The sequence below is a fragment of the Chenopodium quinoa genome, unplaced genomic scaffold (assembly GCF_001683475.1).
Source record: "Chenopodium quinoa cultivar QQ74 unplaced genomic scaffold, ASM168347v1, whole genome shotgun sequence".
Taxonomy (NCBI): Eukaryota; Viridiplantae; Streptophyta; class Magnoliopsida; order Caryophyllales; family Amaranthaceae; genus Chenopodium; species Chenopodium quinoa.
Genome location: NW_018743955.1, coordinates 2,790,818 through 2,807,289, shown reverse-complemented (window position 1 = coordinate 2,807,289; position 16,472 = coordinate 2,790,818). Strand labels below are relative to the sequence as shown.

General features: G+C 40.7%; 1 protein-coding gene across 1 annotated transcript; it reads right to left on the bottom strand.

The window, feature by feature from the left end:
* Window positions 1–7,967: 7,967 nt before the first annotated feature.
* On the bottom strand, window positions 7,968–11,591 carry LOC110689441. Its single transcript, XM_021866232.1, has 6 exons — window positions 10,871–11,591; window positions 10,793–10,805; window positions 10,608–10,734; window positions 9,096–10,496; window positions 8,358–9,044; window positions 7,968–8,294 (listed from the first exon to the last, which is right to left on the bottom strand). Exons 1-6 carry the CDS (start codon window positions 11,589–11,591, stop codon window positions 7,968–7,970), a joined length of 3,276 nt encoding a protein of 1,091 aa, XP_021721924.1.
* Window positions 11,592–16,472: the final 4,881 nt, after the last annotated feature.

The following is a 16,472-nucleotide window of genomic DNA, read 5'->3' as shown; positions in this document are numbered from 1 at the left end:
TCCTGTGATTAATTTGGCATTTTTGCATCTGCACGGACGTTTTAACGTCGCATTTAGGTCTGTCTCGTAGGAAAAATTGGATAACTTGGTTGCGCACGAAGAAAAACAGGGCACCAGTCAGATCTTCTGACTGCCGTGCCACGGCAAAATCTGCCGTGTCACGGTACAGTGCACCGTCTGATGGTGCACAGTACCATGACACGGGAATTTTTGCCGTGTCACGGCAGTCCTAAAATAAGTCCGGTGGCTTATTTTCTCTTCGCACAGTCAACTTCCTTCGATTTTTCTGAAAAAACGTATGTGTTCTACATGCGTCTTAGCCCCGGGGGATTTAAGCTCTATCGACCCAAACAACGCTCATGGCAATAAGGGTTCATCCGAGTTATTAAATCCACCCAAACCATGGAGTCGAGTTCGATTTCATCACGAACTCGCGGAGCCGCCTGTTGCCATAAACCCTCAAGAGAGGTTGCCTTGCTAACGCATCCAAACTCTTAAGCATGGTACCCTTTTGACACCCAAAGCTTGACCAATAGTTGAACATAGATCTTGACTCTAGGTTGCGAGCTTTTTTTACATCATCGTGCCTAAATGTTATGTGGTTATTTGGTGCTAACCTTCATGTGTTTACTCTTTTGTTTAACCCATGACCGAGGGTTTTTATTCTCACATAGTAATTAGTACGGACATAAAAATGTTTAAAATCTGGAAAAATCACAAAAATGACCTGGAACTGTGCACCGTGTCACGGCATGTTCTGACGCGCCACGGTGAACAGTGCCGTGACACGCGGCTTTCTACCGTCTGATGGTAGACTGCACCGTGTCACGACAGTCTGCACTGTGACACGATGCCCAGGTAAAGTGTCCTGTCAGTCTTTTTCTGATTCTTGTGTGTACGTATGTGGATGCTGTGTCCGGTTTGGTGTCATGTCTAGATGTACGGTCAAAACACGCGTCCATAACCTCACCTAATCACTCACATATCGTTTTCACACACTTTTTTCTTTAGTCGTGCACTACTTTTTGACCGTATTTTAGGGTAGTCTAGTTTTTTTTGTGTCGTTTTTTTTTCGGAGTAAGTCGGATGGTATCATCCCTTTAAAAATAAACAAGTATAATTTCAAAATTATAGATATTTTTTTTAAAAAAAAAGAAAGAAAAAAAAAATAAAAAAATTCTCCGTGCCATGTCAGCATCCACCGTTGTACGGTGGAGTTTCCCATGGCGCGGTGGACTTGCAGCAAAAAAAAAAAAAAAAAAAAAAAAAAAAAACCACCGCGTCACGGAAGCTTGTCACGTGACACAGTACAGTTTTTCGTGTCACGGTGCCCTTGAAATAACTCCAGTCAGCTTTTTTTTAAGTCTTCCGTGTTAATTTGGTCCTCGCATCAGTCATTTTGGTTATTGTTCACATGTCTAGCCATACGATCATACCACGAGTATTATGACATCACTTAGTCACTCACGAGTCAAGTATAGTCCACACACTTTCTTTATGTTCCGACTCGAGTCGTGCACCAGGTCGTTTATGATCGTATATTAGGTTCATGCACCCTTTTTTTGGTCATAATAAAAAAATGAGTGGAGTTTTCTCACCTGTTTTCAAATGTCTATTTTTTCCTTCCTTTCCTATCTTGAGCAATGAGTCAAACAATTAAGTGAATTATTTTATTTCACAGTACTTGGTCAAGGAACAGGGATAGATTAATACGGTTCGAGTCATTATCGCAACAATCTCTCAGATCTAATAGGCGTTCAAAGAGAACTTTGCCATCTCTATTACTCATCACCTTTCAATGGCCACTAAAGAAGATATTGAGAACATCAACAAATCCATCGAGGCACTGTCTTCCATGATGCAAACCCTTACCACTAGGGTCACTACCATGGAACAAGACAAGGTCACTGTTTTCACCCTTGACAAACTGAAGGAACAATTGAGTAAGATTTCTGAGGATTTCACTTATGTGGAACGGCCTCCCACTCCTTTGGATGTGAAGGACAGACTCCCTAAAAAGTTCTCCACTGCTGATATTCCAAAGTTCAAGCCTACTAACAATCCAATATTCCATTTGAAGGCGTTCTCTGCAACCATGGCTCTTAAGGGATTGGACGTAACACTCTTCCCTACGGTGTTCCCTTTCCCCTTAGAACATGCTTGCCAACAATGGTTTTATTCCTTAGATGCCAAGCATACTGCGACTTGGCAAGATGTCACCGACAGTTTCATGAATCGTTACAAGTGTAACATTCAAACTAAAACTTCTGAACGTGAACTCTCCATTCTCAAACAGAAAGAGAATGAAGGCTTCACCGCTTACCTGAACAGGTGGAGGGAAACAGCTTCACTCTTGGTAGATCCTCCCAAAGAAAGAGAGATGGTTCGCCTCTTTATTCAAAATCTGACTCATAAATATAGGGAACATCTCAAATTTCTTCCACTGAACACTTTCGAAGCTGTATACGACATCGGCATCAATATCAAGGATGAGCTAATAAAGACTGCTGATAGTAACAGTAATAACACTTGGAAAAACAAGAAGAACAACCATCCTTCTTCTTCGTCTTCTAAGCACGAAAATACTACCAACAATATAAGCCGAGTTGATATCAATGAAGTTTTAGCTCTTGATGCTCCATTGCCCAAGAAGAAAAGAACTTATGATGCGACATTTGATCGCCTTTATGGTCAAGGATTGATCACACCTATTGGACCATTTCCAGAGCCAAAACCTGAAGAAAGGAGCGCAAAATGGAATCCTAATGCCTATTGCAAGTACCATCAAGGAAGGGGCCACACTACAGAGCAATGTTGGAATTTGAAGGACGTCATTCAAGACTTGATGGATGCAAACAAACTTCCTGTCCCTCCAGGCGGCAAGAAGTAATGAATACAAGGCACGCAAATCTTTCGTGCAAGATTTCATGATTTATTTCTTTATCATTCTTCTCCATTCCCCCATTCATGTCTAGCATAGGTTTTCCACTTTGAATTTTTTTATATGTTTCATGTGTTTCGTTCACCTTTTCCATTAATAAAATGAGCAATTTTCCTTTACATCTCGATCATAGAAATTTTCATTCATTCATTCATTCTCAATAAAAAAAATTAAAAAAAAAAGAATTACCGAACTACACCCAAGGTACACTAATGACTTGAGGAACCTTTGCAACCATGTCATTCCATGTTAACCATTCAATCACATTCCATTTCTTCATCAACCATTTTGAGCCTCGTCTAACGTTTGGCCTTCATTTCTTCAACCTACATTCACTTAACCCTGGGATAGGAAGATGTGTAATTGTATAACATTCAAAAAGTAAGTAAAAAAAAAGAAAGCAACAATAAAACAATGTCTAAAGGCAAGTGTTCCAATGTCTTTGATATGAACACGTCTCAAATTGGGTCTCTCATTGAGTGCTTGGTACCGTGCCTGAGAAACATGAATGCTAAGTGAGTGGTGGATCGCATGATCTGATATTGTCTACATTGATTCAAAAGAATAAAAAAAAGAGAAAAAAAGAAATTCAAAACAAAAACACAAAAAAAAAAGAAAAAAGTTGAAAATAAACTTGCAAAATTCAAAATTTTCAAATTCAAAATTACACATGTTGGGGATTCTCTCGGGTCTTGAGCCTTTTATCCCTTTCTTCCTTAAACCATCAACTTAACCACATTACAACCCTTGAAAGACCTCTTTGAGGTGTACATACACTTGTGCAAAGTTTGGTTAGAGCTACGTTCGGCCTGATTCCTAACGGATACGTAGGCAACCTCACATAGAGGTGCGGCCACATTCACATTCATATCTATACATGATCGAGTCAAAGAATATCCAATGCTTATCCCTACCCATTTAGATCTAGACTTGGGGGCTTGAACCCAAATCACATTAGCTTACCCAGCCTGAAGAGTCATCATCTTTAACTCTTCTCACATCTCTTTCCATCGCCATAACCTTTGCAGCCAGCCTTAGTATCACATTCACACACTTCACTCACACATCCGTATCCATATCAATCATCCTTCCCTTTAAGAGCCCTTTATCATGAAATCTTGTTTCAACACTGTGCATGTTTCATCATATTTAATGACAACATTCAGTAGAAGAAACATTGTATACTTGCTTAGCTTCCTGACCTGAGCAATGTTCATTGTTTTGCATAATGTGATGAGAAACATTTATATATTAATGATTTTTAATCATACAAAGCATATCGTTCTTAACTCCTTGACCTAAGCAACGTTCATTATGCAATAATCACTTCATCTGTATATGTGCTTAGCTTGCAGACCTAAGTGACGTTCAAGATTGTTTCTTGATTCTTATCTCCAAGACCTAAGTTCATTCATCTATTTTGTCACATGATGTAATTTTCCTTAGCCTCTTGGCCTAAGGGCATGCATCATGCATACATTACTTTCAAGAAAAGCAATTCAATCCACGCGATTCATTTTGTCTTTCTCAACGAGGTAGCTCAAAACTTCTTTCCTTTTTTCGCGTCTTTTCTTTTGGAAGGAAGTTCGAAAATAAAAGTTCAGTTTTCACATCTTTCTTTTTCGGGAGAAAGTCGGTACCCTCCAATCATGACAAAATTTGACAGAAAATTTTTGCTTTTGCATCTTCGTTTGCTTGTGTCTGCACATACACATATACATATACACGCACACTCACAAGTCATACACATGTCATGTCACATTAAGTCAAACTTGGTCAGGTTAGTGGTCAAATCAATCACAGTATATACGATTCCATTGGCAAATTTATTTTTGCAGGTCTTATCTACAGCCCACGACCGGGGACAAACGGACCATTTACAGCCCACGTCCGGGGATAATCGGACCATCTACAACCCACGTTCGGGGACGAGCGGACCATCTACAGCCCACGTCTGGGGACAAGCGGACCACCATCATTTCATGACGCAAGGTTCTCGATACACAGAGACTTGCAATCTCATCATCTTTCGACTTTCCTCAAGCATGGAAAGTATTATCCAGTGGATTTTTCTTTAAGTATAGAAAAGCGCCAAATCGGCTTTCCTCAAGCATGGAAGGCATTATCGGTGGAATTCTTCAAGCATAGAATGACACCATATTCATCAGTCGGCTTTCCTCTGGCTTGGAAAGCATTATCGGTGGATTCTTCTTCAAGTATAGAAAACCGCCAAGTCGGCTTTCCTCAAGCTTGGAAAGCGTTATCGGTGGATTTTTCTTCAAGTATAGAAAACCGCCAAGTCGTTTTCCTCAAGCATGGAAATCATCATCGGTGGATTTCTTCAAGCATAGAATGACACCATATTCATCAGTCGGCTTTCCTCAGGCTTGGAAAGAATTATCGGTGGATTCTTCTTCAAGTATAGAAAACCGCCAAGTTGGCTTTCCTCAAGCTTGGAAAGCGTTATCGGTGGATTTTTCTTCAAGTATAGAAAACCGCCAAGTCGGCTTTCCTCAAACATGGAAAGCATCATCGGTGGATTTCTTCAAGCATAGAATGACACGAATTCATACGTCAACTTTCCTCAAGCATGGAAAGTATTATCCGATATGTTTCTTCAGGCTTAGAAAACTAACAAACTCCTCAGTCGGCTTTCCTCAAGCATGGAAAGCGTTTCAACAGACGTCAGCCAGTGGATTCCTTCAAGCATAGGATGCTACCAAGCTCATTTGCCACCAATACACTGGTGTTAGATAAGCATTCTATCCCTTTACTCTTTTATCTACAGAACTAACATTTTTCTGCAGGTATCGGCGTATACAGAATGATTTAGGATCGCAGAACATCTTTAATCATTATCCGTCCCTATCGGCTACTTTGACTATCGTTTTCGAAACTGACGTTTCTACAAACTCAGTCAAAGTGGGGGCTTCTGTAGACACCTAAAAATGTCTCCCCAAACCAAACCCGTTGATGAACACCTTTCACCGCCATTATTAGTCGAGTTGAGTATTTAATCTTTGGAGTGATTAAATCCATGTTCTATCCATCATATTTCATGAACCAATCCAATTTCTAGCTCATTTCCCTAAACCATAACCTATTTTCCGCTTTTCGTGTCCACATCGCAAAACTGAGAGAAACTGATTTATGGATATACAATTTTTATGGATATACAATTTTGATCCAATTTTTATTTTTTGGATAGGATTTAAATAAGCTTTCCAACCATATATCATAAGCCCAATTCTGAGCTATAACGAAAAAGATATAAGCAAAACACTAAACTCGGCCTAAAACCGATACCCTTCCACTAAAACGGCCATATACTAAAATATACATATTATTTTGACCTGATTCTAATTGGGTTGGAAAGTAGACTTGATAATCTTTCCAATTATATATTATATTCCTCATTCTAAGTTACGGATCAAAAGTTATGATGGTTTTAAAAACGGGTAAAAACCTGGAATCACCGCGCACAGTGCAATTCCACCGTGTCACGGGAAATTGCACCGTCTAACGGTGGGAATCCCCGTGACACGGTGCCCTTGCTGTGGCGCGGGGCTATTCCATGTCCTATTTGCGTTCTTCGTACCTAAAAAACTCCCGCGTCATGGCATTTTCCACCATATCACGGGAATTTACACCGTCTGACGGTGGGATTCCCCGTGACACGAAGCTGTTTCCGTGTAATTTCCGCGTCTCCCATACCGTGGCACAGTGTACTGTACCGTGTCACGGTGGATACTGCCGTCTCACGGCACCTGTGCCGTGTCACGGGACATTCCGTGTCTTTTCCGCGTAAACCCTTAACGCGTTTTCTTACCCGTTTTCTGAAAATTTCCCGCGTCACACTAAAAATGTACTATGTCGTGGGAAAGTTTGTCATCTGACGGCGGGACTTCCCGTGTCACGGTACAGTTTGCCGTGTCACGGGATAATTTTATAGGGTTTTTGTCATTTTAGGGTTCCGTGTGCTCCCTCAGCACATTTTCCCTATAAATACCCCCTCATTTCTGATGTACGGGGCACCAATAATCATTCTCTCTCACCTTGCACCAATAATCATTCACTCTCACCTTGCACCAATAATCATTCTCTCTCACCTTACACAAAAAACCATTCTCTTTCCCTCTTTAACCTAATTTCTAGCCTCCTTATTCTTCCATAACAATTCCCCTAAGCACTCCAAGGATCTATACTTAACCCGAGGTTCCGTCCTTAAACCAAGGCGTGAAAGGTACAAATAACTGAGGGTTTGGACCAAATCAACTCTACTTTTTATTTAATTTAATTTTCATTTGATTTATTTTTTATTGAAGTTACTAACAATTTATTCATGATGTAGCAATTTAAAGGAACGCACGGAATGTAAGTAATAAATTAATTTAACTACTCTTTTTTTATTTTAATATTGATAGCATCATGATTATGTTATTTTGTATTTAATTTGACTAACGCTATTATTGTTGAATTGCTTCCAATATTTTTTTTTTTTTGGAAAATAAGATTTTATTACCAAAGAGAGAAAGTTACAACTTACAAAAGCTAAGTTATAACTACCACCAGAACACCACAAGACCTGAAAAATCAGGCCAACCCCAAAACCGGTTCTAGATCCAAACCTAGTCACCTTCTAGGAAGGGTTCTAGGAAGGGCCTAGAACAGCTGGACTCAGATTTCCAGCCACCTTCTAGGAAGGGTTCTGGAAACCAGGACCAGACAAAAACACAAGAAAATAAAGCAATAAAGCCATACACCCAAAAACCACCAAAACCAACTATCAGAAGCAGACATGCCTGCAAACTGACCAGTAAAACTAACAAAAACAAAAACGAGCAGCAGCAAAAGCACCAGGGTGAAGCCAACAGTAACCATCAGCAGACCAAACCCATGTCTGCTAAACAGCAGCACAAAACAGCAGCTTAGCACATCAGAACAGCAGTGCAGCGAACCCCAACAGCCAGTGCAGACAGCAGTGCAGACACACAGCCAGCAAGCAGACCAGCAGGGTAGAAAGGCATCAATGCAGATAGCAACAAGCAGCAGACAGCAGAGTTAAAGCAGGCAGACAGTCAGAAGACAAACAGTCAGCAGCAAACAGGCAAGTAGACAGCAGACAGCAGTGCATAACAGTCAGCATACTGCAGTGCAGCAAGCAGCAGACAGCAATGCACAGCAGTGCACAGTAACACAGACAGCAGAGCAAACAGACAGCAGTGCACAGCAAAACAGACAGCAGAGCACAGCAAGTAGACAGTAGTATGCAGCAACCAGCAGGGCAGAAAGCAGGCAGGCAAGAACAGCAAGAACAGTAGAAGCAACTCGGAAAGAAACCAGAACGCAAACACTAGAAGCCAGAAACAAGCTCCTAAACGATCAAATATTTGCTTCCCGCCGGGATTCTACAAACTGAATGGAAGACGATATCCCTAACTAGAGCATCAACAGATTTGCAACAACCAGTAAAGAGAACTGCATTCCTTTGTATCCAAATACCATAAATTGTTTCAGTGAAGGCCACCTGGATCACTTTGTTTTTCAACCTGGAACTTCTGCAGATTTTCTTCATCCAATCAACATCATCACTAAACTGCTGAACAGGCTTGGAAACCCGTAAGATACCCAACACCTTGCTCAAAACCTTCCTAGAGAAATCACAATCAAAAAATAAATGTTGAACACTTTCATTGCTATTCAGACACAAGAAACACTTTGGATCACAAGAAATGTGCCATTGAAGCAACCTATCCTTAGTGACAAGCCTATCCCACAAAGCTAGCCACAAGATAAACACGCTCTTAGGAGTTGCTAAGTTTTGGCAAATAACTCTCTTCCAAGGAACTTGAGGCCTAATAGCGGCATAAAGCTTCTTGATTTTCAACTTGTTGCCTTGTATGAAACCATCCCATCCCCCTTGATCATTCACAACATCTTTACAACTCAAAATCTTATTCAAGAACCAAGAGCATCTAGTAGGGGTAGGGGTGGTCCGACAATCTTTATGCTTGAAGTAGTAGATATGAACCCACTTAACCCAAAGATTATCAGCCTTGTGAGCAATATCCCAAAGTAACTTAGTGACAGCTGCTTTATTCCACTAAGGAAGATAAAGAAAGTTCCAACCACCACAAACTTTAGGAAGACAGACATTATTCCAAGCAACCAAAGATTTCTTAGCAGGGGCAGAGGATCCGGTCCAAAGAAAACACCTGAACCTAGCCTCAATCTCTCTCAGAATTTTCTTCGGTAGAATAAAAATTTGAGCCCAATAAGTCTGAATACCAAACAACACACTCTTCACCAATTGAAGCCTCCCAGCATAGGACAAGTGTTTAGCCATCCACCCTTGGATTCTAGCAGTGACCTTCTCCACCAAAGGCCTACATTGAGCAATAGTAAGCTTCTTGGAAGAGAGAGGGACCCCAAGATACCTAAAAGGAATGGTACCTTGAGAAACACCAAGAAGCTCCCTCAACTCTTTCTGAATATCAGCAGAGACCCCTCCAAAATAAACGTCACTTTTATCAAGATTGGCAGAAAGCCCAGAAGCACCCGAGAATTTCGAGAAGGCCTGAAAGAGAAGCTTAACAGAAACACTATCAGCTCTAGAAAACATCAGTTTGTCATCAGCAAACATCATGTGGGTTAGGTTTAACTTTTCACATCTAGGGTGAAAGTTAAAATCAGGAGTTAACCTAAGATCATCAAGGCATCTGGAGAGGTATTCCATACCAATAGCAAAGAGAAAGGGAGACATAGGGTCACCTTGTCTTAACCCTTTCTTAGCTTCAAAGGGAGGGGCAGGAACACCATTATTAAGAATAGAGTAAGAGACAGAAGTAAGACAGGTCCAGATCCAACCAACAAATCTCTGAGGGAAACCAAGCTCTTGCATGACAGTGATCAAGAATCCCCATTCAACTAAATCATAAGCTTTCTTCAAATCCACCTTAACCATACACCTAGGAGAGATAAATTTGTGATCATAGCCTTTGATCAGTTCAGTTGCAAGAAGGATATTGTCACCAATGTGCTTGCCTGGGATGAACCCTGCATGAGCATCATCAATCACCTCACCAATGACAGCAGCAAGCCTAGCAGTTATGACCTTAGAAATGAGCTTATATACCACAGTACAACAGGCTATAGGTCTAAAATCCTTAACATGAGAAGCAGAAAGGATTTTAGGAACCAGAGTGATAGTTGTACAATTCCACTGCTTAGGCAAAGTCCCTTTAGTGAAAAAATCAATAACACTGGCATAAATATCATCTTTCACAATATGCCAAGCTTTAGTGTTATCAATTCCCTTAAGGGTAGCATCAATTTCATCACGAGAAATAGGCCTAATGAGGTAGCTTTGAGCAGCAAAGCTGAGCTGCTTACCCCTCCTCATAGTGACAAGATCAACAGCAGGGAGCCAAGGAGCCTGAGTCCCTAGAAGAGACTTATAGAAAGAGATAATTTCATGAGAAATAGCATCTGGATCCTTAAGCAACACCTGATTAGAATCAAAGATGGAGTCAATTCCATTCCTTGCCTGTCTAGTCTTCATCATAGAGAAAAAATAGTGAGAATTGCCATCTCCAAGCTTAACCCAATTGATTCTAGATTTTTGCTTGAAGATGCTTTCCTAGATATCATTCCAATGTTTGACAACCTTAATAGCATCAGATTCTTTAGTATATAAATCCAAATCATCAGGATCCTGTGCCATTAAGGTTTGAATTCTAGAAAGCTCAACATTAGCCTGATCAATCTTTTCCTCAATGTTACCAAACTGCTTGCTATTAAAGGACTTAATACTAGACTTCGCAGAATTAAGCTTCTACCAAATAGAATTACCAGAACCTCAAGCCTGCGAAACAGTATCAAGGAAATCAGGGTGATCAGCAATACAGTTTAGAAATCTAAAAGGTCTACCTTGCCCCGCAGGGGCAGAACAAATATCCAAAAGAACAGGACTATGATCAGATAAAGAAGGAGGGAGATAGACAGTCTCCACATGCCCATGAGAGGCTAACCAAGCTTGGTTACCAAAAACTCTGTCAATCCTAGAGAGAGTTCTAGGGCCAGTATGAGCCTTATTAGACCAAGAGTAGAAGGCCCCTTTGCTTTTGATCTCTGTGAGGTCCAAATCGTCAACCAGGCTTTGAAAGTCTCTAGTCTCATAATCAGTAACATCAGTACCATGAAGCCTATCTGCAGTATGAAGAACAGAGTTATAGTCACCAACACAAAGCCAAGGAGAGTGCTGAATAGAGATGCTTCTAAGTCCCTCCCATAAAGGAAGCCTATCATGAATGGAGTGAAGCCCATAAACAACAGTGAGATGAATCTGAGTAGAGAGGTCCTTAGAAGAAACACTACAATGAATGAACTGTTCATGAACCTTCAAGACATTAACAGTTACTCTATCCGCATTCCAACCAAGCCAAATCCTCCCTTTGGGAGAATAGTCATAATTACACAACCAGAGCCAAGAAGAGCCAAACTTCCTCTGATAAGTGAGGACATTTTTCAATTTGATTTTTTTTTCAAGCAAACCAACAACATCAACTGAATGAGAATGAAGCAACCTCTTTACAGAGGCAACTTTGCCAGGGTCATTTAGGCCCCTGACATTCCAGACAGAGTAAATCATGACACCAAAGGGGGATTAACCTCACCCCCACTAGGATTTATAGTGAAACCACCTACACCATCCATTTCATTTGCAAATAAAGCAACAAAAGCATTAGAGGTAGAAGCAGGCTGATGAACTCTAGATTGCTGGCTTTTTGTCTTCCTTCCTACTATTCTCCACCCCTCATCTGAAATCTGAGAAGTATGAACCTGTGGAGTAATAATAGATTGTCCATGAACAGAAACACCAACATCAACAGCAGTAGTAGAAGCAGGGGCATGGTTAGGCTTAGGAACCCAAACCTGCTTTTGCTTAGAAGGAACAGGAGCCGGTTGCTTAGGAGCCTGCCTAGGCATAGGAGGCTTAACAGAGCAATCATGACCAACCCTGTTACACTTAAAACAAAAAGGAGGGGCCCACTCATACACTACCTTGAGCTCCAAAAGTTCCTTCGAAGGACTTTCAACCCATACAGAATTAGGCATAGGCTTTGTAACATCAATTTCAATTAGAACTCTAGCAAAAGACACTCTAAGTTGCCCAGTAGTACATTCATCAGCACAAATTGGCACTCCAAGCAAGCTACCAAGGCGGCTAAGAGTGTCAGATCCCCAACAATTAAGCGGGAGATTAGGGAACTTAACCCAAAGAGGAACAGTTCTAAGAATTTCAGCATTAAAATCAAAATTAGGACACCAAGGCTTCACTATTGCAGGCTTTCCAAGGAACATATGAGGACCAGAACAAAGTATAGTATCTTTATCATCACTAGAACATAGATTAACAATAAAGTACCCATCATCATGCCAATAAACATCTGGTTTTTGCATATCATTCCATTGTTGAGCAAAAAAACGAAGAACAGCAGCAATAGTGGGGTAGAAGCCAACTACATAGAAGACTAAAGCATTAGCCCATTTTTTATTACCTGCCTCAATTTCAGCTGCCTGCAGCTCAGCAATAAGTTTCCCTTCCTGCACTTTCGGAGCAACAAAGGATAATGCAGCCCCCTTTGCAGCCAACTTTCCAGTAAAAGGAGCAGCTCGACCTTCACTCACATTTTACTCCAGAACAGGGGAAGAGGCAGCCCAATCCTCATTACAGTTACGCAAGTTCAGAGAGGAAGGAGTAACTCGATCCTCATTATTCTTGTGCACGTTCTGCTCCAGAGGGGGTGAGGAATGGCGAAGAGAACTCCCTGGCTCAGCATGCCCAGATCCACCATCATCCAATGGAACAGTAAACCCAAAAACCCTAGGTAATGTTCCATTGGATTGACTCGACCTAGCAGTAGCTTCAGCAAAGAGGGCAATGGTCTCAGCATCACTCCTGGGAATAGCTCCACAAGCTGGATGCACTAACGCCGGCGCCGGAGTAACCAATTCATCCACCTCTTGAATCGGACTAGGAATGAAAGAAGTACCTGAGTTTCTCAAATTCTGCAAAATCGAATCAAAGGCTACATGAGTAGTCTGTTGTCGCGCTAGTTGAGGAGTAGAAACAGTCTTCTTCTTCTTAGCCATTGATATCCAGATTTGATGAAGAAACCAGTCAAAAATGAAGAACCATGGAGAAGAAAGAGAAGAGAGAAAGTCAACGCAAAAGTCAACCCAACACTTATTTATATATATTTATCAATATCTTTGCTTCCAATATTAATGTTTATTCTATTGTTATTATGATCACCATATTGCATATTAAAGGGAATATGTAATTGAAAATCACGCCTAATAAGATAATTTGGACAACCGGTTTAGGTTCCTTTTTAATCTTGTTGTTTAATTCAAACGATCACAAATATTTTAGAATTATGTGTTGCATTAATATTCAACCAATTTAGCATAATAATAGATTGGAGCAAATTGAATCTTTGTTTGTATGCCTTTGAGATCGCAGGAATCACTTTTCAATCTAAGAATCGAGTAGAGGCCAATACGGGCGAATGTGACTCCATGACTCACTTCGTACCATCATCCCCGATCCTCCTTTCGTGGTTCCGAACCATATGGAGTTAGTAATCTCATGGATTATGAATGGGGTGTAACCTTCACGGGTCAATTGTTGTTTCCTTCGTTGTCCCTTTATCGTGGTTGCCTTTTATGATCCGTGAACGGTTTACAAGTTCCTTAAAAACTTGTTGGCGGCTCCCTACTTTCCTTGTCCCTAATCGTATATGTCAATTCCTACTTCCTAAGAGTGCCAAGCATATTCACAACATGCTTTTTACGTAGGCGCACTTGGAGCGACACTTACAATATTATATTCACACACTTAAATCAAGATCATATCAAGGGATCTCCTATGCTCATCCCTATCTACTTAGAGCGAGACTTGGGGGCTTGATCCCTACATCATTAGCTTACCTTAGCCTAAGAGTCACCATCATTTGACTCTTTTCAATATATTTTCCACACTTAGCCCTTGCAGCCTAACTTTAGTATCACTTTCACACACCGCACATATACATGACCAAATAGTCTTCCCCTTAAGAGCCCTTTGTCATGAGATCGTAACAAGACATTGAAGCATGCCTTGTCATATCAAAATATCTCATCACTTGTAATCGTTATCGCATCACAAAGTATGAAGTGCTTAGCCTCCGTGCCTAAGTTAACTACATACCTTCATTATTGAGTCAACTAGGATAGCCTAGGATGAATTAATCCTTGCACCTTGAGAGATAGTATCAAACGACATTTTACTAAGCTCATTCAACATGCACCCTCAAACACTTTGATTCTGTTTCAGGGAGAAAGTCGGTACCCTCCACAAAAATGACGGAAAATTTTTAGACGGAAAATTGTTGCTTTTTTCGCATTTTCGAGTCGCACGATCACATTACAATGCACACACGAGTCGTGTACACATTGAGTCATGTCATGTTATCACATTGAGCAACACTAAGTCTTAGGTCAACCCTAAAGAAAGATAAGCAAAGTCCTATAGTCAAAGATATAAATGTAGGTGCATCCAAGCAAGAGAGGAAATTCTCGGATTTTTTTTCGAAAAACTGCGAATATGACACAGGAGATTCCTCCAAGATAAGGGGATTTACATAGATCAGTATATTAGAGATGAAGAGCTTTAATTTATAGAATATTTGAGCGGATTTGGTTGAAAGAAAACGACCAAGCTCAAAGTTTGGAGCAAAACCATGCAACAGCGGCAGCAAGAGCATAATAGGGAAGACCCGACTCCAGCGCCAGATGACAAGGTTGTCACTTGGCGATAACATCTTTCGTCTGGCGACAAACTTCAGCGCCTGGCACTAGATCCCAGCATCTGGCGACAGAGCCAATTCTTGGCGCCATCGATATTTCAGCAGCGACAGAGCTCGAAGCCTCTCAGAATGGTTATTTTGACCTCATACAGTAATTTCGGGTTCCTTGGTACGCCATTTAGCCCCTATAAGCCAATTGACATGGTTAGTAGTCGGCTTGATTACAATCGTAGTAAATGATTGACTTGACAAAAAAGCATCTCACTTAGCTTAAGTGCCTAAGCATTGGCTCATTACAAACACCAAGGCATCGGTTCAATAACAAGCGCATCACTTATACGACAATTTTTCCAAGATTGGATTGTCATCTCCAACTAACAATATTTCCAAAATATGGATTGTCGCGCATCTTCTTCAAACAACAATTTTTCTAAGATTGGATTGTCATCCCTGGCAAAGTTTCCAAGCGTGGATTGTCGTGCTCCTTCTTTGTTTGGTAAGTTTTTTTAAGTTCGGATTGTCATACATTCATGGATCTTTGGCAAGTTTTTCGAGATTGGATTGTCATACACCCAGTTCCCTATGGCAAAATTTCCCAAAGGATTGTCGTAGGTCTCTACTCATCATAAATTTCGGCAAAAGTTCCTCGATGTGGATTGTCATTCATTTCAGCAAGTGGCATATTTTCCCGAAGTGGATTGTCGATCGACTCTTTTTTGGCAAATGTTCCAAGACACGGACTGTCAATTGTGGCAATATTTTCCTAAAAGGATTGTCGCATAGCATTGGCAAATTTCCAAGGTAGATTGCTTTCAAGAGTTATATTCCAAGATGTGGATTGTCAATCGTAGCAAAGTTCTTATGACAGATTGTTACGAAGCATTGGCAACTTTCCCCAAAATTGGATTTTGGCAAATTTTCCTAAATACAGATTGTCGCTTCATCGTAGCAACATTTCCAACGATGGATTGTTACATAGCATTGACAAAATCGGATTGTCATACATCATACAAGAGTTGTGTTGGCAACTATTCCCAAAGAAAAGAGGATTGTCATCACCCAAAGCATCAACAGCAAAATTCAAGCAGCATTAAAGATCAACAAGCAGTGGTCTTTTTGAAGACTATCACGGCGGAATTGGAGGCAGTTACAGGCGTAGCAGTCTTCCGGTGGTATTTTCTAGCTTGCATAAGATCGTCAAAACAAACAGCATGATGGCGTTCCCTAGCTTGCGGAAGGTTAACACAACAACAGCAATGCAACAACAACAAATCAGTTACCCTCAGAGACGTGTGCTTGACTGTGCAAGATACGCGTTTTTTAACTCTCTTATCTGTTTTAACTAATGCTAGTTTTGCAGGTATCGGCGTTACAAGAATGATTTAGGATCGCAGAACGTTCTGAATCATTCTCCGTCCCTATCGATACTTTGACTTTTGTTTTCGAAACTTGCGTTTCTCCAAACTCAGTCAAAGTGGGGGCTTCTGTAGACACCCATTTGTGTCTCCCCAAAACCAAACCCAGTGATGAATACCTTTCATGTCATTTTGATTATCGAATGAAGCGAAAGTGTGAAAAGTCTAGTGATGAGGATGTTTTTATTAAAATATCTCTTCTTTCTGTTTTTGAAAATATTTCTTTTCTTACCTTATTTATGAAAAACGTGCATTCTAGTTTAG

Bases quoted from the DNA above. Each gene is read 5' to 3' on its own strand.
- LOC110689441 (XM_021866232.1), bottom strand. From the start codon at position 11,591: ATGATTTACTCTGTCTGGAATGTCAGGGGCCTAAATGACCCTGGCAAA. The intron at 9,045-9,095 runs GTCTGTCTTCCT...TATCTTCCTTAG, and splicing joins CTTTGGTTGCTTGGAATAAT to TGGAATAAAGCAGCTGTCAC. The intron at 8,295-8,357 runs GTTTGTAGAATC...TCTGGCTTCTAG, and splicing joins GGGATATCGTCTTCCATTCA to TGTTTGCGTTCTGGTTTCTT.